Raw genomic sequence first — 27,777 nt, 5'->3', positions numbered from 1 at the left:
CAAAAAAACATATCAAACTACGTAAACAAAAGGAAGAACACTATTGATATAACTAAAAAAATCAAAACATGGCCCTTTAACCTCATCCCTTACCCCCTTCCACTCCTTCCCTGGAGCCAATCATGGACTTACTACAGGGTACTAAGACAAAGTCCGAACATGTACTCCTAACTCCCACAGAATAAAAAGAGTCCCCTTCACGTCTCCATTGATCGTACAAACCAAGCTACGGTACCATGGCTTCAAATTTGTCTCATTATTGTCCATCAATGGACAAACAATCGTCCTCTTTTGTCTCAGTCGCACCAGTCAAGGTCAATTACTTATAAAAAGAGTGCTCAGGAACAGATCGTCCTCACTATTACACATAAGAGGACAGAACATTGTCCACAATGTGTCTTATTCGTGTCACTACAGCAAGTCCAAAAAAGATTTGTATCACACTTGAAAACAAAATATAGTGGTTTTTCAACTTTTTCAAAAAATTTCCAAATTCTTCAAGAAGCCCTTATCTATTCAAAATCCTGAACTGATTAAAAACATGCATAAAATGATTCTGACATTTGATTTCTTGTCATCTGTGTACGACCCATTGTCGTCAAGGACACTGAGGTTTCATACCACCACACATTATGTTCTGCTATATATATATATATATATGTATATATATATATATATATATATATATGTATATATATATATATATATATATATATATATATATATATATATATGTTTTCTCTTCTAAAATGATTAAATTAAGTTTATATACTGATTTTGAGATATGATTTATCCTGAAGAGTTGAATTCTGTGAGTTTCTTATTTCCAGTGTACTGCCACTCCTTTTCTTGCCTAGAGCCATGGGTTGCCATGGGATACGTCGTCACTCCTCCATCATATATTGGTCAATGGCATTGGCTCCTTCAGTGGAGAATCTGTTGTAAATGATTCTTCGGTTAAAAGCCCTCCCTGGAAAGGAAAAAAATAAAATTGAAATAAGAAAAAGAAGAGATGAGCTTAAGAAGATCATCGTGCACTGACACCAAATATGCTAGAGAGAGAGACACAACACAAGAAAATGGTCACCTAAAGCAAACTTTTACTACTTATCTAATCCAGCTAGCAGAGTTTCGTATCTCACCGAATCTCTTACCTTTGTGTAATTTAACCCTTCTTTAACGTCTGGGAGTCAAATGGAGAGGTGGAATATGCAGAAAGTAGGTTTAGAGGGCGCTAGCAAGTTAGATCATACGATAATGAGAAGAGGGAGAGGGGGAAATAAAGATGAACTTTAAAAGAAAGAAAGAAAGAATGAATTCAAGTTGGATTTTCTACCATTACTACAGATGCTTCAGTATTGTACATCTTTTCCATCAAAATGAAAACTATAGGGATCTTCATTTGAAATAACAGGTTCTGCTCGTTGAGCAAATTGTGAAAAAAAAAAAATTGGGGGGGGGGGGGATTTTCTGGAAGGGTTCTACATGTATGAACAATAAAATCAGATACACCATTCAAGTGCAATGTTCCATATCAATGTCATTTTGACCACAAAGGTGTAAATTCAGCAGCTAGTTAGTGCTCCCGTTGATGCCAACAACTTTTCACCCAGATTTGTTATATGCACGGTAGGCAAACATCTAGTTACACTTGTTACGTAAGTGTTATGTGATAGGGCAAAGGTAAGTTTTGGTATTTCTTAAAGTGAAACTTTCTTGAGGTGGGAAGGATCTTGTATTTTAGTGTTCAGTTATTTTCGATACTAATTTCCAAACTGAACTCTACAAAAGGTCAGTTAATAATACAGATGGGAAAGAATTCAGAAAAAAATAAAATTAAAAAGAGCCTATGGAATTAGAGCAAACTGAAGCAGAAAGAAGGTGGGTGACTAAAACTTAAACTTAGCTTACATAGCAGTTAAAAGCATCAATGATATGTTGAAGAGGTTGGTTTTAGATATCCCATCAAAACCCAAAACATGAGAAACCCAAATATGAAATGAACAAAAAACAAAGACACAAGCAGGGCATTAAAAGAGATAATCAGGTTGGAATTGTAGAGCAAGGTGATCCAGGAAGAACTAAGAACTTTATGTGTGTGTGTGGGGGGGGGGTGGGGGGGAGGGAGGGAGGGAGGGAAGGATAGGAGGCAGAAAGGGGATGGAGAGACAAGAGCATTCACACTTACATGCCTCACAAATTACATGTGTTATTGGTTTAAAATGTATGTTAATCAGTACATTTAATGCAAAAATCTAAAAAACAACTTACAACCATATAAGTTGGTGCAAACCCCCCCCTCCAAAAAAAACACATCATGCAAGAAAAAAACAAGCATTATTTGCACATGTGTGACTTGTTTAATTGATTACATGAAGATATAAACAGAGTATATCAGTTAGTTGTGATTGAGGGAATCGGGTGGCTAGTGGCTGGAATTCTCTTCATGGTATTTTTAGTCTCAAAAGGTATATTCAAATTGTCATTTAGTCTGTCTGCTAGAGTTTGTTGCATAGGCTTGCACCTACAGTGTGTTAGGTCATGCCTAGGTTATTGTTATTATTATTATTATTGCAGTGTGACCCAAATGGTAAACAAGTGTATGATAGAACTGCCAATAGCATTGCCTGTTACATGACCAATTAAATGGGGTTAAAGTTGGTACAAACGTTAAAAGTTGGCAGTGTATCGCAGAGGGCAAGATTTTTACCACCACGGTATGACCGCCTATTGGTTGACCGGTCCACCAACACCTCTTTACCAAAGCCTTGGTGAACTCTTTTAAGTTGTGTGATGTCAAATAATAAAGCGAGTAAAATGAGTATCCTTTGAATGCATGCAGAACTTTGTAGTGGAGGCTTGCTGAACCCCCCAAAAACGGTACTGTCATGCAAATAAAGAGTTAAAACCCTTACTGCATTGACATATGGCCTGACGCATTGAGTAACTCCTGAAGGCATGAAACGAGAACATAAAAACATGACCAAAAAAAAATTGTTATGAGTGTGAGAAGGGCGCAAGAAACATTGATTACAACAACTCCTCTAAGGTTGGAGGTTGCTTGTTTTTCTCTCTTTGTAGAAGTAAATGGTTCAGAAGATTCACCAGAGAAATGAAATCTGAAACAATAGGAACTTGTTGATCAAGACCCCCCCCTCTGGTGGCCAATGTGAGGTAGGTCTTTGATACAAGGTCATTCCATAATTTCCCCACCCCAAAACAGTCTGGTAAATTTAGTTAAATCTGAAATTAATTTGTTAATTAATTAATCTGATTAATTAAGTAATTAATTAATTAAACTGAAACTTAAAAGTTAAATCTGAAATAGTGTCAATCTTCTTTATAATTCAAATTTTCTTTCAATTAAAAAAGTGGAAGCAACATGAATATATAATGATGTGCTTCCGTGTTAATGGTGGATATAATAGTACTATCGTCCCTATCAATAACATTAACAGTAGGTTACTACAGTTAATCCAACAGAAAAAGAATGTTAACATTGAATCACATTAATGTGCTAAGATACTGTATCATTCTATGATGATAACCAAAAGAGTGATTTTTTGACTTGGATGGTGCAGAACATAAATAATGATTGGATATTTTGCTCCATCAAACATCAACAAGTTTAAAAAAAAATTTTTTGGCCAATCCAAGCACTACAATATTTATGTATCTAGTACTAAAAAGAGTGGTGGTCTTGTCAGATAACTTTTGCATAATTAACCTTGAAACATATCATATCAAATGTATTGATATAATATAAATAATGTAATCCTCTTCTCCTCTGGAATTTAGAAATCAATTAGCATTTACATGAATATTCATTGCTAAAGTGTTTCTCACAGCCAGTTGGGACAATTTTTCTAATGCTAATACCTCTCTAAACTGTACTCCAATATCATGCTCTCAAAGCACTGGTACTGACAGTACAAACATTTCCTAACCTTGATCTGATAGAAACATGATATTCGTACTGCTCGTACTGACAATACGAGTGCTCTGAAGCTGGACATGATAGTACAGTATAGAAAAATAATTGTCCCAACTGGATGTTTCTCACACCATATTTTCACAGTGGGGCATAACTGTAAGGATATATCTGTGAACCACACTGTCTGGCTCATATATCCTACACAAATAAGAACATATCCTATAGATATTTCCTAGCGAGTGTGTGGATAATCGGGGTGTGTATCTCATGCCATGAGTCCCTGCTGGCGAAAAGTATCAACGCATGTAGCTTAAAATTTGACACCAAACATTTAAGAGATTCAGAAGTACAAAAATAGAGAACTTTCAAACGAAAAAAACATATATATGAAAAAAACCATATCAAAGCAAAAAAATTGTACCTTTTCACCCGATCCATTTTTGAAGATAAATTTATTGAAGAATTTTTTCCCTTTTCCTTTCCTATCTTGAAACACTACGTCATCTTCCTCTTCTCCTTCCGAGAGGGCGCAGGTCTCGGCTGCAGGGAGCTCCCCGTTGGCTGAAGCAATTAACTTCTCGTATTTGTATTCAAGTCTGTTGGACAAAAAATGGAGAAAATAAAGTGTCAGAAAGGGGAGACCATTCCTACTACTGCTGTGTCTAGACTTAAAATTACATCCACATTATGAAACAATATGCACAGTTCAAATTTACACCTTGATGTATATAATCACTAGACAAGGTACTCTACTGTTAGTTCATAGCACCAGTTTCATTGAACATGCTTAACATTGACAAGGCTGACCCTGTTTGTCTGCTCGACAAATGTTTATATTTTGGAACAGCTTTAAGTCTGTAACAGGAATTTAACAATGATGTGTAATCGAATGTTTGGAAGTTGCTAGACCAAATGTTACTTTTAATTTTACGTCGGCCAAACATGACCAACCTGTCACTATTTGATGACCTATATAGATCTGTTGTTATATAATTTTTTATCTTTTTTACGATCTGTTAACTCTTCCCGAAGAAGTTCACATTTTATCGGAACCATTGACAATGTTGAGAGACTTAGAGATTATATATATTTGACCATCCCATCCCCAACCTTGTCTGGTCCCATCCCCAACCTTGTCTGGTCCCATCCCCAACCTTGTCTCGTTACCTAACCTTCTTTATAGTACAGGTGGCCCCTATGGAGGTAGGGATACCCTAGGTGAGCTTTAGAGTTGTGAATAAGTTGCATAAATGTGTAATTCTATTCACCCCTATGGACTGTTTCCCCCCTCAAAGGGTTGTTCCTGAGTTGATAATGAGATCATGAAGTGTACCTCTATCCCATGTCCGCCGTTTCCCTTTAAAGGATTCGGGGTATAGAAATAAGATGTATTATGTGTAACGGTAACCTTTGTGGCCGGTTTAAATGTTTGAAATTGTTCATGTCTTGGAGAATCCATCCTGAAAGATACTTACTTCCTGTTTCTCTTCCAGAAGAACATGATCAGCACAGCCATGAGGATCGCCATGGTAACCATACCAGCGATTGACCATTGGGCATACCAGGGCATCTGTCGGTACCATTTGGGCATCTCGCATGCTTGCTCTTTGTTCTTTGGGAGTGAAGATCCCCCAACACATATTCTGAAAGAAATCAATATTTGTTAATAGTGGCAGCAATCCAAACACACACTAAACTAAGAGAGGCCAATGACAGGCACATTCCTGCTCCCTTCACCCTCCCTCCCCCCACAACCACAAATGTTATTTTGCCTAAGTTATTTTGCAGTTCAATAAATGTTCTCACACAATGAGAAGGAGCAGAGTTGGCACAAATGAAGTACTTAGGGACTTAGAACCACGAAAGGAGAATTCACTATTTTATGGAGAGAGAGGTGGGGGGGAGAGGGGGGAGGGGGAGGGGATGGGGTGGGATGACTAGTTAGTTTCAGTTTTGATGATTTTCAAAAGGCAGTTCTTCCAACCCACTTTGCATCAACTTATCGCCCCAGTAGTCTTAATCCGTATGTATTTGTTACTTAACGTTTTGAAATCTTGGCATGTAAGGAAGCTTAGAAACAACACAACACCCAACTCACTTGTGTTCTCTCCAGACATAGTGAAGCTTCTGTGTTTCATCTTTGCATTCGCCTTTTATTTCTGTGTAGTCGTTTTTCCCACACGATGGGCAGGCGGACTCTGTGGTCCACAAGATGAGGAAGTTGCAACCGTCGCAGGTTCCGTCTCGACACTCCGGTATGAACTCTATGGTGCCGTTTCCTTTGGCGTTGGGATCGCACCTTAGCGTGATGATCGTTGAGCGACCTTCTTTGCACCCTGAAGTGGTACTGCAGGCAAAGATGACAAATGAGTCACAAAAGTGTCAAAAAAAAACAAACCTGTCATCACTTGTTCAAACACATTTGCTTTTAGATACATATATTGCTGACATTTTGAACAGTGAATTGGTCAGGGTTATTGTACACGGGTGTAATGACAAGACTTTGGGGAAGGTTCTAGCATCAATTTTTTTTTGCACAATACATTTTGAAAGTTTGATGTTTAAGACTGACTCAACAGTGTGGTTTCTTGAAGAATATAAGCCCATCACCCCCACCCCAACCTAAAAAGAAAAAAAACACGAAAAGATGTCATGTGTGTTGGTTTATTTACAGCAATAACTTAAGGCTAGTCAGTCCTGCAAATTCCAGATCTTGTAATAATGGCGCTAGTGGTATTTGTTTAATATGACTTGGGAAGAACAATACGTGTTAACAATACTCACTGAGCAGAACGATAGAAAAACTTGATATCTTTAACATTTAATCCATCGGTCCTTGGCTTGGTCATGTTAACCTTGAGCGATCCCAGTTTGTTTTCGTGAGTGATGCCGAGGAGAACGTCACCGATGCTGAGAGGAGATCAAGTGCGGGGAAGAGAGGACACACGTCAAAACAGATAAACGGACTATGAAGCCAAACCAAAATATATAATGGGATGGGGATGGTGGGAGTGCGGGGAATAGAATATATAATAGGAAGGGGATGGTGGGAGTGTGGGAAGAGAATATATAATGGGAAGGGGATCGTGGGAATGCGGGGAAGAGAAATATAATGGGAAGGGGATGGTGGGAGTGCGGGGAAGAGAATATATAATGGGAAGGGGATGGTGGGAGTGCGGGGAAGAGAATATATAATGGGAAGGGGATGGTGGGAATGCGGGGAATAGAATATATAATGGGAATGGGATCGTGGGAATGCGGGGAAGAGAATTATAATGGGAAGGGGATGGTGGGAGTGCGGGGAAGAGAATATATAATGGGGAGGGGATGGTGGGAGTGCGGGGAATAGAATATATAATGGGAAGGGGATGGTGGGAATGCGGGGAATAGAATATATAATGGGAATGGGATGGTGGGAGTGCGGGGAAGAGAATATATAATGGGAAGGGGATGGTGGGAGTGCGGGGAAGAGAATATATAATGGGAAGGGGATGGTGGAAGTGCGGGGAAGAGAATATATAATGGGAAGGGGATGGTGGGAGTGCGGGGAAGAGAATATATAATGAGAAGGGGATGGTGGGAGTGCGGGGAAGAGAAGATATAATGGGAAGGGGATGGTGGGAGTGCGGGGACGAGAATATATAATGGGAAGGGGATGGTGGGAGTGCGGGGAAGAGAATATATAATGGGAAGGGGATGGTGGGAGTGCTGGGACGAGAATATATAATGGGAAGGGGATGGTGGGAGTGCGGGGAATAGAATATATAATGGGAAGGGGATGGTGGGAGTGCGGGGAAGAAAATATATATCATGGGAATGGGATGGTGGGAGTGCGGGGAAGAGGATATATAATCGGAGGGGGATGGTGGGAGTGCTGGGGGGAAAATGGGAAGGGGATGGTGGGAGTGGGGGAATAGAACATATAATGGGAAGGGGATGGTGGGAGTGCGGGGAAGAGAATATATAATGGAAAGGGGATGGTGAGAGCGGGGAAGAGAATATATGATGGGAAGGGGATTTGTGAAAGTGCGGGAATATAATATTTGAGGGGGACGAATGTATCAGTATTTACAAATAAATCAAGCAATAGCAGATTAGTTTTCATAAATATGTGGGGTTCGGGTGGGGAAGGGGAAATGCATTTATGTTAATGAGAATTAATATAGAAAAGGGCAAATATTGATTGAAAAATTGACATGATACCTCATGACTTGTGTGGATATCTCATTTTCTTTGCTGCTGGGGAGTATGGTGGTGCGGCAGATCAAGGAACTGATTTCGAGCTCCGTCTCGTCCTTGAGAAGAAAGATACAGAAGAAAAGAATTACAATTATGTTTGTTAGATCTGTCATCTCTTATCACGAGATGGAGACGATAATTTCGAAAACATTTGCGATCATAGATAAACATTTTTTTTTCAAAAATTGGTGGAAACGTTTTGGGATATTTCCCTCGTGCTATGGAGGTGATAATTACCGAATTTGGGATGCCGCAAAACACAGAAAACGACAAAATTGTAATTACTGTACCATACATAAAAATGTAATTAACTTATGAATTTTGTAATTTGCAAGTGTCACGGCACCCACCGAATGCTCAGTACGGGCATCGCAACGCTGCAAACTATCGCTTACCATAGACGACATTTTGCTGGCTCTGCACTTGGTATCGAGGCTGCCCTCTGTCCCACAAAGAGAGATGTTGTAACGCTTGAAGAATCTGTTACCCGCCTCTGTGAAACTGGAGCTGGTATCCAAAGTATGAAAGCTGAAACAAAGATAGGAGAAAGACTTATACTGAGACAATTAATATGGAAGAAACTTAAATTAGCAAGACCAAAAAAAACAAAAAACAAAAATTAAGAAATCTAATCACACTTTTCTTAGCGAGTATTTTCCTTCTAAAATTAATAGTGACAAATATGATGCAAAAGAAGGATATTCATGGAGGCTAATATTCTTCTGGACGATCAGAAAGTTCCTGCCAGGCAGCTAAACAATACATCCAACAGGCCTAATTCTAACTTGTCCGATTCAATGAAAAAACCCCCGAAACATGTACATCTATGAATGGCTGTAAAATAGTTATCGACGACTTCCCACTCAGGAAAGAAAATAAATGTTGTGCTTTAACTTGGTTTGGCGTTGTCTCAGGGTCGGGAGTTAGTACTTGCAACTATCTATTTACCTTGGTGTTATCTCGGGAGTTGGGAGGGAATGCTAAATGCAAAATAACTTGACTTAGAGGTGTCACATCCATCTGCAAAACCTGATTCACCTACCCTTTAAGAGCAGAGAGATTATAATCCACCTTATCCAGGCTAAAGGAACAGTCACTGTAGCAGACTTTCTGTTGGACGTTCTTCAGCCCGGGACCACAGGGAATGCAATGGTCGTTACTTGGTGACAAATAGTGATCTACAAATGAAAACAAACACAGAATAGTCAATGTAGGTAGTTTAATGGAAAAACACCCAGACTGAAATGTAATGAGAGACAAGCAGCTTATAACCTATCATCCCATTGTTTTATTTAGTCATGACCTCCCACCTCCAATATGTTCACCGCATCATATTATTTTCCCATTTTGACACTACTGGCAATGTCCACCACCCCCCTCCCCACAATTTCTTCAGCCTCTGTCTAAGCCCCTCTTCCAACTGAACTACAAGTGAATGGAGATGTGTCATGCATTTCACTGAAGTCTACAAACAAAACCATTCATTTCTCAACTGATAGATTGAGTTTACTTCTCATTTAGACCCAAATGCCAAAACAGTAATTAAAACGCTTGTTCAACTATACAAGAAAAACAGAATAAAAACACCTTTATTTTCCTGGCTTTGTTATCAGAAAGAATGGTGTTATGCTTACTGAGTGCACAAGGTTTACAGGTCTTGGTGTCGTTGCTGTAGTACATCCCCGCTGAGCAAGAGATACACCTGTAAATATTGCAAATGATCGATGGGTGACATTGTACTAGAAAGGATTGTGAGGCGACATCAAAAGATAACAGGTAAGTTATAGAGTCACAAACATTGCAAGCAGTGAAATAAGTTCAGAGAACAGTTGCTGTATAAACTGAAGAAAATATTAATGTTATAGAGTATCAAATCATTCAGTCAATTGAATTTTGGGTGTTTTTTTTTTATTACTTTAATTGTCAACACCAGTTTAAGTTAGTGCCTAGTGATGGGGCAACATTGTAGAAGAATGGAAGAATGCAACTGAAAAACAATGTGAGGATTTTCAACGATCTGTACATACCTATCATCAATACTTTCAGGCTCCCATTAATACTCCTGTTACCTAAATTTCAAACTTCCATTCATACTTCTATGCATATCTCCAGTCATTTTTCTATTCATACTTCATAAGTACTACTATCCATACTGTTACTTTGCATATGATGTCCATGGTCTTATTAATACTTACATTCATACTTTCTGTTCACCAGCCCTAATCATACTCTCCCTTCCTATACTTTAAGTATACTCACTCTTTATTCCTTCCTTCAGGGCAAGCCTCACAATAGGAAGCACCACCATTCTTCACATTAGTCACTGTGATGTTGTAAATTTTAGCCCTATTGTAAAAGAAAAAAAAGGAAAAAAAATTCTTGTTGAACTCCAGAAAACTTTACAATGATTTATAAGGTTCAGATCAAGAGATTTGGTAGATTTTATACTTGATTGCTGTTTTATCATTCAGAGTCATGTTATTTGTTCAGTGAGTCTAACTTACATTATCGGTCAGAGGAACATTAAGAACACTGACTCCTTTGAGATGATTGCACGAATCAATCAAAGTATAGGAAAGTATTGATGCTGACATTTTAGAATGGAGATCAATACTTTTACGAATCACACTACCTCTGTGGAATATTGCGTATATGTTATGTCTAAGGACAACACCTAAATGTATGATTAGTACATAGCCATCTATGACTAATGTACCACATTATTACTATTTACAAATCGACTGCAAATACTTTAAAGTACCCCAGTATTTGGGAGAGGTTAAATACATCTAATCGGAGTACCACAGTGTCAAGAGGAGTATAATATTGCGGTTATGAACAATAACTGAATATGTCATCACAGTATAAGAATGAAGATTAATACTCACACATATAACAACAATACTTCAACATACCGCAGTACAATAATGAGGCGTATAATATTGCGGTTATGAACAATACCGGAATATGTCACCACAGTATAAGAATGAAGATTAATACTCACACGTCATGTCTAAGATCTACACTTGGGTCCAGAACCGTTTTTGGATCCTTCTTCTCAAAAGCCCAAGTGAATGTTCGAGGGGTTGTTGTTGAAATTTTATGACTAATGAGTAAGAACAACAATGGAAAGAAAAAAAGAAGAAGACAAAAGTTTAAAGGTCAGTCCACTAATAAAGTGGTGGGTCTTGGTATGCCTGTTTCCTATTTCAGATATAAATTGCACCATGCATTTATAGTTCCACAAGATATCTACTTACATACGTACATACAAACATACATATTAGACAATTATATAGCGATGCTACATCGAGATCGTAGCGCTTTGACAACTTAGCCTTGGTCATTGGTAACTTGTCACACCTACACACCAAAGTGTGCGCAATTCAATCAATCTCTCCTGGGGCACCACAGTGCACCACAACCACGTGTCCACCAGGGGACTTCCAAAAGGGTGCAGCCACAAACCGGCGCATGCAACTATATTTACAAGTTACCTCGCAAGTCCCCATATTTATACACCTGGGTGAAGAGAGGCAATGGAGATAAAGTGCCTTGCCCAAGGACACAACGCAATGATCTGGCCAGGGCTTGAACCTGTAATCCCTAGATCACCAGTCCACTGCCTTGACCACAATGACCTCCTTCCTTAAAGGAAAAACCCAATTTTCCAGAATTTTTTTACATTAAACAGCATTTAAACAGCATTTAAACAGCATTTAAAAAAAGGAACCACTTGCCAAAGGACCAAAATACCATCACCCTTTCCTTAAATGTAAGGGGAACCATGACAACATAAAACTGTATTTTGCCCTCTATTCATCGCCAGAAGAATCATTTTGCAAATTGCTAGCAAAATATTGGCAAGCCAAAACTAATGGCTATAATGATTCACTCAAGTATTATGGGGCAATGTTTCCTTCATAAATGCAAACTTTTTACAACAATAGAGCTGTCTTTCCAATCAACATAATAAAAATGCGTTGCATCAGAATTCTTGGAAAATGAAAAGAAAAAACAGGGTAATCCACTTGTCAAAAGGCAAGGGTAACAAATTGAAGAGGGTCCTCACGTGAAGATTGTTGTCTGGTTCGTTTTGCCTGTCCAAGTCGCAAGAAATTGAGGTGAGGAGGTTTCCAACTCTTCCAGAAAGTACAGGGAGCAATCTTGGTGGCAATCCATGTCGAAGGCAAATGTGATCTCTGCCACGACCGTGTCTTGTCCCTCAAAATAGCTGCCTCCCACTTGAAACTCGGTCACGTCCAGGGTCAAGATTAGATAGACGTCGTCTGCATAGTTCTCACCGCTGTGAATGTGGTTACCCGCGGCTATCCAGCCGGAATCCCTGTCGCAGTTTGAATCTGCGTCGGAAATGAGGAGGATTCACGAGGAGAGGATGGAGGAGAAAGAAGAGGGAGAAAAGAAGAGGGAAGAAGAAAGGAAAAATGATATAGATTATTCATCAATGTAGAGACAGAAATTGACCTTCAAAACTTAATTCCTTTGATATCAGAAACTTACACACATTGTTTGTTTGCTTACATATCATCTAGATGGAGTTGGGGGGGGGGGGGGCTTGGTAAGCGGAGGAAGCTTCCAGACATTGAAAAGAATTTTCAGAATAGTAAAAAGAACAAAGTTCCTGGATAAATAAACAGACATATTTTGGCTAGCAAGGACTTACTCATAACCTCCCTTGATGCTTACTTCCAATGTTCTAAATGCCATCTACCTTTACCCACCGCATCGTAGCCACGGATTACTCTGGCAATGGTCATTGTTTATGGCTATCCATACAGACAAACTGCTTACATTGTGATGGCCGGAAACGGCACTTCCCGAGTGTTTTATGCTGCGAATACCCAGCCCTAAAATATGGGTCTCAAGCCTGCAATTTCTCAGATTGCACGTAAAAGTTTGTAAAAACATAGTAATTTGTATATTCGATGGTGTTTTAAGAGAGTAGCTATTACTCATAGTGTACTCGCAAAGACGTTTTTGAGTGTAGTAAGGGCAGTGGCGGAGCTAGGGGTATTGGTCAGGGGGGGGCAAGAATGGTCTGTAGGGGCGCTTTCGACACTATCAGAGCGGAGCGCCATCACAGGTTGGCGCGGAGCGTACAGAAAATTTTTGAGTAAAGGTACTCCCTAGATTGCAGGAAATGACCCTTTCCGGGCCTTGCGAATTTGCAGATAAACGGAGAATAAATAGGTGTTGTCGCCATTTTGTCGGGAAATTACACCAACAGAATATGACAAATGTCAATAGGTATATGAGAGCGCAATAAAATAGTCAATAACCGCGAATAAGTAAAATGTAGTGAAAAGGGCGCCAGGAGTCCATTTGAGTCCGTCAGGAGGGGGGGGGGCATCCGCCCCTGACTGTATATATGGACGCTCCGCCACTATGTAAGGGGATGTTGGAGAACTGGCTGAAATGAGGCAAGTCATTAGCCTAAGACGAAGTTGTGTTACGCTTACCGGTACTCACACTCACTGCTTCCACTATTCATGGGGCGTGAAGACGCGGTTGGGGTGACAATGGTCTATAGCCAGGGGACGGGCCGAGGTCCCCCAGCAATTGCTCAAATTATTACACCTATATAGTATACGTGTGCATCGGACAGATCGACAAGTATGCATTGAAAAATGGGCAGATGCACGTTTCTGAGCCTTGGTAAATATTGGGGGGGGGGCTTATCATGCATTTGCCCCCTCAACTTTTTCATTGGGGGGACTGAGCCCCCCAAGCCCCCCCGGTTCCGCCACCACTGTAGTATATAGTATATTATTGTACAGTATAGTATACTACTGCATAGTATATAGCATAGTATAGTATATAGTATACTATTGTATAGTATATAGTATCTAGTATAGTATACTATTGTATAGTGTATAGTATAGTATTTTGTTGTATAGTACAGTATATATAGAATAGTATATTATAGTATATAGTATAGTACACTATTGTATAGTGTATATTATAGCATATAGTATAGTCTATAGTATAGTATCCTTGTCACATTATTCAAAAAAAAATTATTCCTCTGGATTATTATTTTAACATACCCGACCCTTAACATTGGGTCAGAGGCCCGCAAGGGGAAAAAGTCCAGGCCTTACCTTCGTCATTGTTGAGACACGAAGTGGTCATGTATGGTGGCAATTCCTTCCATGTTAGGTATTTCATCATCTTCTTAGGAATAGTGAGTGCTGGACAAGCTTTGCAGGCTATGACAAAATAAAAAATATAAAAATAATCATAAAAGTTAGATCAAAATTAAAAAATACTTTGCAGTACTATTAAGATCCTTTCTTAAATCAAAGACAATTTTTACAAGTGAAATCCACAATTTTGATTAGGGTTACTGGAAGATTATACTCAATGATTTTAGCATCTACAAAACAAAGATAAACAAGAGAAAAGGCAAATTTTCAAGCGGAATAATATCGGTTTACTCACGGTCCTTTCCGTCAGAGAATTGTCCGTCTTTACAGAACTCACAATGTCCATCTTTAGACAGCTGCATCCCAGGATTACAGGACGGACAGTCCTCCTCTGTGCTTGATGGCCTAGGGACAGCGCCTGCTATACCATACTCACAGATTACAGGTTCAATCCATTTATATTCTACTTGGGTCTAATCAGATGGAAAGAGAAACACAATTATCAACTAATTTCAATTAGAAGGGGAGGAGGGGTGGGGGGAGGGTTTGGGGTGGGTGGTGGAGAGTGCTATTACAGAGACATGCCAATTCGTCAGGTGAACGAACCTAAATTGCCTCTTTCAGTAATGAACCTGTGACCACAAATTAACTGATTACGACGAAGTAGATCTTTCGCTGACTTTGATTTAAATTGAAGTCTAAGACCGACGTGATGGCTGCACTGACTTTGCTTACAAACTGAGAGCATATTTGTGTCTTTTTAATACTTCTGACCAACAACCACTGGAATGTGAAAAGGAGGCTTAGACTGTCATTGTCTTGAAATTCGCACACCATATATTTGATTTCAACGAAGAACCGAAGTTTGAGAAAAACTAGTGATGTCATACATGCAATTGTCAATTCACTCGGAGAGAGGGTGGGGGGGGGGGTTATGACTGGAGGGGGTGACTGGATACCTTTCCTCTATAAATTTGATATTTTCTGTAGTCAATATGCTTTATAGAACTAGCCTGCATGTGTCTGTATCGTTCAGGCAGTGCCTTACATTTATTACACAAGATACTGGGGTGAAGGATGAAGGAACGGTGAAGGATGAGGTGGAGGGGGAAAGTGTGGGGGGGAAGCAGGGTAGCTGGCTTATCAGAACCCTACCTTTTTTCCCATTTGACATTTGCTGTAGTCATAACGTTTATAGTAATCTTGTTCTTTGCAAGGAACCTTCTCTGTACAGGTGTCAGAGCCAACATCTAAAAAAAAAAAAAAACATTAAAATACATTAAAAAAACCTCTAAAAGAATTGAGTATACCTTTTAAAGGAAGTATAATCTTGGATGTCCTACCTAGGGGGAAAACTTTGACCATGAAATTATCAAACCCATGGTTTGCTGTCTTAAAAGTCCATTCATCGAAGGGCTAAACGAGTCAATTCATACAAAATAAATGTGGAAGCGCATGGTGTAACTATGAACTTCTTTTCCAGACCAAACTTTTGTCTTATTGGCAATATTTCTTTCATTCATTCATAAAATATATTTCAAAAAAAGAAGAAGAAATCTTTGAGGTTCAAATTGAGTTTTCTTACAACCAACCTTAATGGCATATAATACTCTTTTTCTACAATGTATATTCATTCAGCATATCAGCACCCAATTATCTCACACATTCACCCCAAATATCCTCAGGAAACAGTCTTGTTTGTGAAGGATATAAGCAAAGTAGATGTGTTCTTTGGTTCATGGAAGTATACTTCCCATCAGATATACCCTTAAATGTTTGCCTTTGCTGCTGCATATCATAATGGGAATACCAATTAATGTATTTTTGTATAATCTGTTTTCCTTTTTTAAGTTTTGTTTATGGGTAACATACATCTGGCAGTGTATTATATATGACTGCTATGTTCGTTAAAAGCTTACATGCGTATTGACTGCTTTCGCATTCGATACAGGTCGCCGACCCTTCGTCCGATCGAGAGTTCAATGGGCACGCGATGCACCTGAATGGGGGAGAGAAGACGATATTAGTGAAAATGAAAGATGCAAGGAGGGCAATACGAATGAAGGATAAAAACTCCAGATTGAGAGGGACCATGATGGGAAGAATGATTTCTGACAATGTTGAGAGAATGTTAACTAAAACAAAGAAACTAAACTAAGAAAGAAAGAGAGAAAGAATGTTATCAGTACTCTTGTCTTAAAAAGCATTAGGCTTCTGTGAGTGTGGATAAACAATTCAATATCATAGGTTGTGTAGTTTTATATTTGTTTCTGTAAAGCGCTGTGATCTTTTGTAGAGCGCTCTAACAAATACATAGTAATAATAATCATAACCATAGGTTATGACAATTTTTGTTATCCCAGTCACTGCAAGTGAACTAAACAACTTTACATTCTTGTAACTTTGGGGTGTAACTATTCCTCCAGACAGGTATCTAACATGTGCATTGTATTATGGGCATGGGTCTCCTAACAGCATGTGGGAAGGGGGTACTCTGGGGGTGTAACTATTCCTTCAGACAGATATCTTACATGTGAATTGTACTATGGGCATAGGTCTCCTAACAGCATGTGGGAAGGGGGTACTCTGGGGGTGTAACTATTCCTCCAGACAGATATCTCACATGTGAATTGTACTATGGGCATAGGTCTCCTAACAGCATGTGGGAAGGGGGTACTCTGGGGTGTAACTATTCCTCCAGACAGATATCTCACAAGTGAATTGTACTATGGGCATGGGTCTCCTAACAGCATGTGGGAAGGGGGTACTCTGGGGTGTAACTATTCCTCCAGACAGATATCTCACATGTGAATTGTACTATGGGCATGGGTCTCCTAACAGCATGTGGGAAGGGGGTACTCTGGGGGTGTAACTATTCCTTCAGACAGATATCTCACATGTGAATTGTACTATGGGCATAGGTCTCCTAACAGCATGTGAGAAGGGGGTACTCTGGGGTGTAACTATTCCTCCAGACAGATATCTCACAAGTGAATTGTACTATGGGCATGGGTCTCCTAACAGCATGTGGGAAGGGGGTACTCTGGGGTGTAACTATTCCTCCAGACAGATATCTCACATGTGAATTGTACTATGGGCATGGGTCTCCTAACAGCATGGGGGAAACTCTGGGGTGTAACTACATCTTGACAGGTATCTGACCGATGAATTGTCACATACTGAACCAACCAATGTGTCCTCTACATAATGTTCATACAATAACTTACCTTGAAGAACCTGTATTAGGTGCATGTGTACCAGCAGGACAAGGGGTGCACTTAGAGGTGTAATCTAACCCCATGACAATGATCTCCCTGATGTAGACAGGCGCAGGACTCTCCTCCTGGTAACTGGACAACCCGAATGCTTTCCATGTTATTATATTGTGACCTGCTTCTAATTCAATCTGCAAATGATAATGGAATATTAAATAATCCCCAAAACTTATGTTGATGACTTTTGAGAGCTCTAGCTTTTTAGAATAGTGCTGCACCTCTGCAGGATTATGGAAAAGACCTCCACCACAAAACATAAATAAAGTGGCTGCCCTGATTGCACAAGTCCAGTTGACTTACGTTTAACATTACCAATCATGGAATACCATGTTACAACTATCCTTATGTTCAAAAGATGGCAAAAACATCTCCGCTCCATAAAATACTGCGTACAACATTTTAAAATCTCTCTTGTAAATGCCACATCATTCAGTATATCCTTATAATATAATCTTTCATAATAGCAAGCCAAATCAATTCATGAGAACACAACAAATCCATTGCCAAACGGCACATCAAAGCACAAATTGCTATGCTAATGGAACGTCATCTACTATCCTACTAAAATAAACTTTAAAAAAAACCTGATGAGGCCACACCAAATCACATACCGACTGTCAGTGACAATTCCACTAACACACTAATGTATTTCAAGGCTTTCCAAGATAATGTTAAGTTACCTCAACTGTCGCCCACTGGTTCTCACCAGTCGCCATCGGGAACTTATCGGATCGACTGCGGAAGTCAATGTCTTCACACTGCTCGTTCCGAACCTGTGAGGGGGAAACGAGTGGGAAATAAAACCGGCGGTTAGGGTTGGAGAAGGTACCAAACAAATCCTGTAGCCCAGTGTGTAGTTTTTGGCCAACAAAACGAGAGATGAAACTCCACTTCTACTAGACTACTGCACTTTTGCCATTTACCAAAATTTCTCACTTGCTGGATTGTACCAAATATCGTGACCCCGCATCAATTACAAAATATTATTCTCTGTATTGATACAAATATAAACAGTACAATAACAAAGGTCTCTCCTAAGTCCTTTGACCCTACTGAAAGGTTACCGGCTCTGTCTACACACAATATAGAAACTAGAGCACCAATGGTGCAGAAGCTCATACCTTTTTGAGCTTAAAAATGTAAAGCCCACAAAACTTTATGGCCCACCAAATTTTAGGCCATTTTTCAGATTCCACCAATTTTGGGCCCATGAGGGATAACCCGCCACCCCCATCCTTTAGCAGAATCCTGGCCACACCACTGGCTATAATTCCTATTTTCCCCCTTTAAATCCTATTTTACCCACTCTCTCAAACAATACCACTGACCTACCCTATTAAACTTTCTCCCCTCTACCTGAGCAGACCTGAAGCACTCCTTGCCAAAATTTTGGCTGGCTGCCTACAATACCTCAGGCTCAAAGACTTCTAAGAATCGGCAAGTGCTGATTGGCTATAGGGCTCTCATGCTTACAGTTCGACAGTTAATAACAACTCCCAGTCCTGCTTTAATTCCACTAACAGCCTCTGCAGAGCTTAACCACAAATGTAAACAAACACTGCAGAGACTGGGAGACAAATTAAAGGAGCTTTGGCAAAAGGTGAAGGCTCAGATTTTTTTAAACAATGGGGATTAATTGTAATTAATTAACTTTTGACCAAAAATTATTAGGCATCACCTAATTCATACACAATCCAACAATCATCAGTTCAACTTTGAATATGATCCATCAAAATCTTGAGGAGATTGAGATATTTGAAAATATTACAAAGAATGACCCCCGATGACCCCCTAAATGACATTTGACCTCAATTTTACGAACACTCCTCGTAACTCTCATCCCGAGGAACGTTGTGACCAAGTTTTAGTATAACTGGCCATACACTGTACGAACAGGAGCAATTTGAAAATATCGGGCCGCGGCCCGGGCCACAAAAGACCCCTAGTTGATCTTTGATCTCAAATTCATGAACACCCTGAAGGTTAAAACTTCCATAGTACTATCGTGACAAACCCTCAACATGGTACCATGGAATCTGTAGGAGAAGAAGCATTTTGCGTATTTCCACAAAATGGCCCATTATGGCCCACATGTGACCTTTGACCCCAAATTTCGGACCATCTCTGATGGCCCTATACCCAATGGTCCTTGTGTCCAAGTTTCATGAAATTCCATCAAACACTGTGCGAGTGGGAGCGGTTTTACCAATTGTTGACGGATAGAGTGATAGAATGATAGAGTGATAGACGCCGCACTGTAACAATAGCTCACACCAGCATGCTGGTTGAGCTAAAAATTGGTAGAAAATGTGTGAAGATATGTAAGTGAGCACTACTATTGCTTTAAATACATTTATTTGTACCTGAACGTGCAAGAGAGTGTCTTTGGTCGGTAACGAGTATGTAAAGTTAACAAAGCCTGGTTTCTTCAGCTCAGCACTGTAGATGAGCTTACTATAGCAGTAGTCTCCTGGTGAGGTAACAAACGGGCCGACGGCTTTCCATACAGAACTGCAAGATGAAAAGATTAGAGAGGAGAGGATTAGGGGTATGCTCTTGACTTCTAGGACAGTTTGTTAGTTACGAGGAGCTTTGTCTTACGAACAGAGTAGCATGTTGGAGAGTAGCACAATACTATACGGCTACCCAAAGGAGACCTGTCCTGGTATATGTCCTGGTATATGGCGTGTCCTGGTATATGGCGTGTCCTGGTATATGGCATGCATAAACCATGGAGGAAGAGACGGATCAGTAATTAAAATATATTGCATATGATTTTGAATGATGTATAAATATTCCTGAATGTAAAAAATAATCATAACAATGAATGGAGAAATTAGAGATGAATGGGTGAGCTCTTGAACTTGAGTAGCTTTGACAAAAGTTGCTACCCCTTCCCCAATAGACGTTGGCCTTAACGACTTACTTTCAAGAGCAAGTGGCTCTGATGCAAGTTGCTACCCCTTCCCTTCTCCAAAATAGTCTTTGGTTTTATAGACATAGAAGCTAATATCTGTTTAGTCATTTTGGCTAAAGCATCAAAATCTACATTGAAAGCATCTAAAACCATGTTTGTGTGGTTGAAGATGAGAAAAGTCATGTCTTTACTAGTCTCCATTACCTGTGGACATTTAAACCATCTCTGTATGGTTGAAGACATGTTCTAAGCTCATATCTGTACTTCATAGCCTATGTAGTAACACAAGGCATCTAAGCTTGTTTATGGCTGAAGATATCAATGGCTTATGTAGTGGAAGGCATCTACTGTACGCTAAAATCTGTATGGTTTAATGCATATCAGTCAATGCCTGCATTGGTCCTCCCTAATCTGTATGGTTTAATTCATATCAGTCAATGCCTGTATTGGTCCTCCCTAATCTGTATGGTTTAATGCATATCAGTCAATGCCTGTATTGGTCCTCCCTAATCTGTATGGTTTAATTCATATCAGTCAATGCCTGTATTGGTCCTCCCTAATCTGTATGGTTTAATTCATATCAGTCAATGCCTGTATTGGTCTTCCCTAATCTGTATGGTTTAATGCATATCAGTCAATGCCTGTATTGGTCCTCCCTAATCTGTATGGTTTAATTCATATCAGTCAATGCCTGTATTGGTCCTCCCTAATCTGTATGGTTTAATTCATATCAGTCAATGCCTGTATTGGTCCTCCCTAATCTGTATGGTTTATTGCCTATCAGTCAATACCTGTATTGGTCCTCCCTAATCTGTATGGTTTATTGCCTATCAGCCAATACCTGTATTGGTCCTCCCTAATCTGTATGGTTTAATTCATATCAGTCAATGCCTGTATTGGTCCTCCCTAATCTGTATGGTTTAATTCATATCAGTCAATGCCTGTATTGGTCCTCCCTAATCTGTATGGTTTAATTCATATCAGTCAATGCCTGTATTGGTCCTCCCTAATCTGTATGGTTTATTGCCTATCAGTCAATGCCTGTATTGGTCCTCCCTAATCTGTATGGTTTATTGCCTATCAGTCAATGCCTGTATTGGTCCTCCCTAATCTGTATGGTTTAATTCATATCAGTCAATGCCTGTATTGGTCCTCCCTAATCTGTATGGTTTAATGCATATCAGTCAATGCCTGTATTGGTCCTCCCTAATCTGTATGGTTTAATTCATATCAGTCAATGCCTGTATTGGTCCTCCCTAATCTGTATGGTTTAATTCATATCAGTCAATGCCTGTATTGGTCTTCCCTAATCTGTATGGTTTAATGCATATCAGTCAATGCCTGTATTGGTCCTCCCTAATCTGTATGGTTTAATTCATATCAGTCAATGCCTGTATTGGTCCTCCCTAATCTGTATGGTTTAATTCATATCAGTCAATGCCTGTATTGGTCCTCCCTAATCTGTATGGTTTATTGCCTATCAGTCAATACCTGTATTGGTCCTCCCTAATCTGTATGGTTTATTGCCTATCAGCCAATACCTGTATTGGTCCTCCCTAATCTGTATGGTTTAATTCATATCAGTCAATGCCTGTATTGGTCCTCCCTAATCTGTATGGTTTAATTCATATCAGTCAATGCCTGTATTGGTCCTCCCTAATCTGTATGGTTTAATTCATATCAGTCAATGCCTGTATTGGTCCTCCCTAATCTGTATGGTTTATTGCCTATCAGTCAATGCCTGTATTGGTCCTCCCTAATCTGTATGGTTTATTGCCTATCAGTCAATACCTGTATTGGTCCTCCCTAATCTGTATGGTTTTATTCATATCAGTCAATGCCTGTATTGGTCCTCCCTAATCTGTATGGTTTAATACATATCAGTCAATGCCTGTATTGGTCCTCCCTGATCTGTATGGTTTTAATGCATATATGTGCCTGTATTGGTCCTCCCTAATCTGTATGGTTTAATGCATATCAGTCAATGCCTGTATTGGTCCTCCCTAATCTGTATGGTTTAATGCATATCAGTCAATACCTGTATTGGTCCTCCCTAATCTGTATGGTTTAATTCATATCAGTCAATACCTGTATTGGTCCTCCCTAATCTGTATGGTTTATTGCCTATCAGTCAATACCTGTATTGGTCCTTCCTAATCTGTATGGTTTAATGCATATCAGTCAATGCCTGTATTGGTCCTCCCTAATCTGTATGGTTTAATACATATCAGTCAATGCCTGTATTGGTCCTCCCTAATCTGTATGGTTTAATGCATATCAGTCAATGCCTGTATTGGTCCTCCCTAATCTGTATGGTTTTAATGCATATATGTGCCTGTATTGGTCTTCCCTAATCTGTATGGTTTAATGCATATCAGTCAATGCCTGTATTGGTCCTCCCTGATCTGTATGGTTTAATGCATATCAGTCAATACCTGTATTGGTCCTCCCTAATCTGTATGGTTTAATGCATATCAGTCAATGCCTGTATTGGTCCTCCCTAATCTGTATGGTTTAATACATATCAGTCAATGCCTGTATTGGTCCTCCCTAATCTGTATGGTTTAATGCATATCAGTCAATGCCTGTATTGGTCCTCCCTGATCTGTATGGTTTAATACATATCAGTCAATGCCTGTATTGGTCCTCCCTAATCTGTATGGTTTATTGCCTATCAGTCAATACCTGTATTGGTCCTCCCTAATCTGTATGGTTTAATGCATATCAGTCAATGCCTGTATTGGTCCTCCCTAATCTGTATGGTTTAATACATATCAGTCAATGCCTGTATTGGTCCTCCCTAATCTGTATGGTTTAATGCATATCAGTCAATGCCTGTATTGGTCCTCCCTAATCTGTATGGTTTAATGCATATCAGTCAATACCTGTATTGATCCTCCCTAATCTGTATGGTTTAATGCATATCAGTCAATGCCTGTATTGGTCCTCCCTAATCTGTATGGTTTAATGCATATCAGTCAAAACCTGTATTGGTCCTCCCTAATCTGTATGGTTTAATGCATATCAGTCAATGCCTGTATTGGTCCTCCCTAATCTGTATGGTTTAATGCATATCAGTCAATGCCTGTATTGGTCCTCCCTAATCTGTATGGTTTAATGCATATCAGTCAATGCCTGTATTGGTCCTCCCTATCTGTATGGTTTAATGCATATCAGTCAATGCCTGTATTGGTCCTCCCTAATCTGTATGGTTTAATGCATATACGCCTGTATTGGTACCCCCGTTTCTGATTAATCAACCCAACAACAATACCCTGCCACCTGGAACAGAACAAAGAGGAGAAAGAGATGATCGCTCACCCAGAACAATTGGCATCTTCCTCATCCCACCAGGCATTTACCTCCACATCTACGTCAAAGCCGACAGGGAGTGTGTCCCACGTGTCAAATCTTTCCCCACCCCCAAGGGAATATGTTCCTTCCTCGCAGGGTAGGCAATCCTGGGTTTCTTGAATATCCAGGTATTCGCCAGGTTCACAGGTTTTACCTGGAGAAAGAATGAAAAAAGAAAAGAAAAATGAATGAATGAATGAACAAAATGCCTGAAGGAAAATAAAGTCCTGTTAGACAGAAATTTAACACTTTTCAAATATGACATGCTGTACTGCAATGCTTACAATAAACTCAACAACCAAACCTGACACAGTTGCAGTGTTAAGGTATGTACAATATCATAACCAGAAAGCCAGTTAGCTTTGTGATTCCTTGCCATACAATTTGCTCACAATTCAAAATAACAATCTGACTTATGTAGAGCACATGAGTTAAATTTTCCTAGAATTAAGTGAGAACCACAACAGATTAATAGCAATCCCTTATGGGCATCATCCATGCCATTTTACAGTACAGAATTTTAAGCAAAAATGTTTCAATATCCAGAAAGAAGTCTACCTATGTGGCATATAGGCACATTTACTAATTTTTAGCTGGCAATCCCTTTAATAATGGTTGAGAGTTACATGAAATTGTTTATATGTACAGTGTGATATATTTTTTTGAGAAAATGGCCAAGTTTTCCACCATTTGAAGATTTTAACCTTTTGATCCCTTGAGCCAGTTTGCCCCCCCCCCCCATTTGAGATAACCTGTCGACCCCTTGAAGCTCAGAGAGGATGAACTGATAGGAGGTTTAAGTCCATGTTTAAAGCAAGAGTATGAACTCTGAAGCAGATTTCATTACCTGGATGCCAGGTATGTTCGTATAAAGAGAGAAGCGCAGTAAATTCACATGTAATGTCTCACTATACAACGTTTAAGCCCGTCACTACATTGTACTGCACTATATATACTTTACTGTTAACCCTCTCCGGTGGGGGGGGGGGACTGAACTCTCCTTTTATGGTTGTGTAAACCGTACTAAGTACAAAAAGGTAAAAATTCAACATAAAATGCATCTTTAATGCAAAAAAAAATGTAGAAACCTACGATGGAAAGTGATATCATAAGTTTTACGTTACCAACCGGACAATAATTATACCAGCTGTTTGCAAATTATTATGACGGAAATCAAACAGTGAGCTGTGTCATTCCATGAATCATAAACTAAGTATACTGAATGAATGGTCTGTACAGTTATCAGCCACAAGGATTAATTCAACAAAAACAGCCCAACCTTTGTGTCTGAATTCATTCTCTGCCAAAACAAAAAAAGGTGGGTTTGGCAGACTCATTTGGTTGTTTTCCATCTCACACAATACTAATTACACTGCTTTCATTACTGCTTGCATTAATATACCACACTGATTGACTGATAGCTACGTGTATACAGGGTTACGCTTCAAAGACGTTTGTAATCCCCTAACCTGCTGTACATACGGCAAATCCGTAATTACTCATTTAATACGGTAGCAATATTTGTGACATATATGGATGAATGGTGAACCATGGATAATATTTCTAATAAATCTTTTGCTGCATATTAGTCGATCGTTGGGGTGATTTATTTTTTATTTTTTTTAAAATATAGCAAACTATGAAAGGGCTGTTGTGTCCAAGGACATCCTATATCAGAGCATCATATACTGTACTTCCATCATTGTAGTTCTAGAATATCTGCTGGTCCCCTATTAACAGCAGTAGAAGCACTAAGAGTAATTTCAATTTCAAATATATTTCTCATATATGTTTGTACAAGTTGAATACAATATAGCAATACATTGGAACTAACAGAAAAGACTATTATCTAAGCTAGTGACCATGTACAGTATAAGAAAAACAAAATTCAATACAATTATAAGGACAAGGCAGAGGAACAGATGAAGAAAACAGACAGAGAGTGCTAAGAGAGACGGAAACAGGAAAGAAGAGCCCTAGTAAAGGCTTAAAAATAGAATGTAAAGAGGTTGTCATTGATGAACAAACTTTCATTTTGGTTAGCATAGCTGTTACAACATGTTATTATCTTAAAAAAAAAAATATATATTTTTATTATTGTCATCTTTAATGAGGGAAAATAGAGAGAAATTCAAATTTCAAAGTCTTTTCTCATTTTAGTAATGTACCATTTACTAGAACTTGTAAAACATTTAAATTAATGAATGTAATAAATATAGTCATTTTTAGCACTAAAGCAGTTTTGTCTGTTTTTATTTCAAAAATTACATTTTGGTATCAATGAGTAGTTTCCAACTACTCAACTGTACAAAGAGGTTTCATTTCTACTTTTTTGCAATGAGTGCTATTAAATTGTCACCACAGCAATGCTCCAGCATTTGAAGGCAGTAATTTTCACACATGCAACATATCGTACATGTCTGAAAAGCCAAATGGCTTGGAGGTTTATAGCTTTAATGCACACCACATGACATTGAGAGTCAATCCAACATCTTTTTTTTCCAATTTTAACATTTTTGGGAGAGCATTGCAGACAGGAATATGGTGAATACCTTCCTGGGTGCTACAGTAGATACTTGGCCAAGGTAATTACTGTTACTAAGCAGACCTTAGCACTCAAGCAGACCCACAACCTTAGCACTCAAGCAGACCCACACAACCTTAGCACTCTTGAAAGCAGACCTTAGCACTCAAGCAGACCCACAGCCTTAGCACTCAAGCAGACTCACACAACCTTAGCACTCTTGAAAGCAGACCTTAGCACTCAAGCAGACCCACAACCTTAGCACTCTCATTCTACTGTGTCTAGAATCAACTGGGTGCTAAACTGCATGTAGATATACTCGGCCAAGGCAATTACTGTTACCAAGCAGAAATCTCAAAATTACCCTTTCTTTTAACTTCCAAATGGTACAATGGGGAACAAATTTCAATTTGAATTCATAGATGATTATTATTGATTGCACGCTTACTGTACATCATCTACATATAGTATATATATACACTCATCAGGCTCATTGATTATTATACATTCTGAAATAACATTTTTCAGCATTGTCTAACTAAGATGCAATTTAATTTAGTACGTAATTACTCAATTTACCTATATAGTTCCACAGTACATAGACTCATACCCCCATTTCTCACAAGACACCATTTGGGTTACCCCATGGACTTCACCCAAGTGACTTGATTTATCGGTAGTCCTCCTTGAATATTCTATAATTTTGAGTTTGATCCGTCACTATTTGTAACAAATGTTCACATCTCGATCTCACGACTACAAAATGTGTTTATTACTCTGTTAAACCTGTTTGTAATGGTGCTACTAGATTGTGCGGCAAATACTTTACCCCTGCCCTGTGTCGTACCCTTCCCCCATCTCCCACCCTCCCAACTACAATATAAAGTTAAACACATCTGCTGGCAACGATTACTTTCTTCTTTTATGTATATCTGGAAGGGAGAACAATGGTACTTAATCAATGTGGTGATAGCACTTGAAGAGCTCTGTTGATTAATTAGTACTGGTACCAACCAGCATATCAAACATGTGAGCCAAATTTAGGCTGTAAACAGAAGTTTAGGGTACAGGTACACATTAACAGGAAATGGGGCTGCATACTTTCCATACGTGTTGTACTACCAGATGTAGTAAACTGTGTACCTGTATGTCTAGAACATGATATAGCTCGTACAGTATACTATCTAAAATACACCACTAGCTATACCATCTTAAATACACCACTAGCTATACCCTCTTTAAATACACCACTAGCTATACCATCATGAATATATCACTAGCTATACCATCTTGAATATACCACTAGCTGTACCATCTTGAATATACCACTAGCTGTACCATCTTGAATATACCACTAGCTGTACCAT

The 27,777-nt window shown here is 39.1% G+C and overlaps 1 protein-coding gene across 3 annotated transcripts in view; it reads right to left on the bottom strand.

Moving 5' to 3' along the window:
* Positions 1–721: 721 nt before the first annotated feature.
* Positions 722–27,777, bottom strand: part of LOC139961062 (endosome/lysosome-associated apoptosis and autophagy regulator 1-like) — a 39,887-nt gene continuing 12,831 nt past the window's right edge. For 2 of the 3 annotated variants that reach the window (XM_071959908.1, XM_071959906.1), the window contains 20 exons: positions 23,854–24,040; positions 19,979–20,126; positions 18,296–18,388; positions 17,568–17,746; positions 16,260–16,339; positions 15,496–15,590; positions 14,636–14,813; positions 14,296–14,403; positions 12,246–12,534; positions 11,178–11,279; positions 10,433–10,519; positions 9,808–9,875; positions 9,216–9,351; positions 8,569–8,701; positions 8,138–8,229; positions 6,719–6,844; positions 6,033–6,281; positions 5,410–5,577; positions 4,356–4,530; positions 722–970 (listed from right to left, as the gene is read on the bottom strand). In XM_071959908.1, the coding sequence (XP_071816009.1) occupies positions 896–970; positions 4,356–4,530; positions 5,410–5,577; positions 6,033–6,281; positions 6,719–6,844; positions 8,138–8,229; positions 8,569–8,701; positions 9,216–9,351; positions 9,808–9,875; positions 10,433–10,519; positions 11,178–11,279; positions 12,246–12,534; positions 14,296–14,403; positions 14,636–14,813; positions 15,496–15,590; positions 16,260–16,339; positions 17,568–17,746; positions 18,296–18,388; positions 19,979–20,126; positions 23,854–24,040 (2,768 nt within the window). In that variant the 3' untranslated portion in view covers positions 722–895. Of the gene's footprint in view, positions 971–2,915; positions 2,951–4,355; positions 4,531–5,409; positions 5,578–6,032; positions 6,282–6,718; positions 6,845–8,137; positions 8,230–8,568; positions 8,702–9,215; positions 9,352–9,807; positions 9,876–10,432; positions 10,520–11,177; positions 11,280–12,245; positions 12,535–14,295; positions 14,404–14,635; positions 14,814–15,495; positions 15,591–16,259; positions 16,340–17,567; positions 17,747–18,295; positions 18,389–19,978; positions 20,127–23,853; positions 24,041–27,777 lie in introns of all 3 variants that reach the window. The other variant, XM_071959907.1, reaches the window with a different exon arrangement.

The sequence above is a fragment of the Apostichopus japonicus genome, chromosome 20 (genome assembly GCF_037975245.1).
Source record: "Apostichopus japonicus isolate 1M-3 chromosome 20, ASM3797524v1, whole genome shotgun sequence".
In the NCBI taxonomy this organism is placed as follows: Eukaryota; Metazoa; Echinodermata; class Holothuroidea; order Aspidochirotida; family Stichopodidae; genus Apostichopus; species Apostichopus japonicus.
The sequence above is the reverse complement of the archived record's forward strand: the minus strand, read 5'-3'. Positions and strand labels throughout refer to the sequence as shown.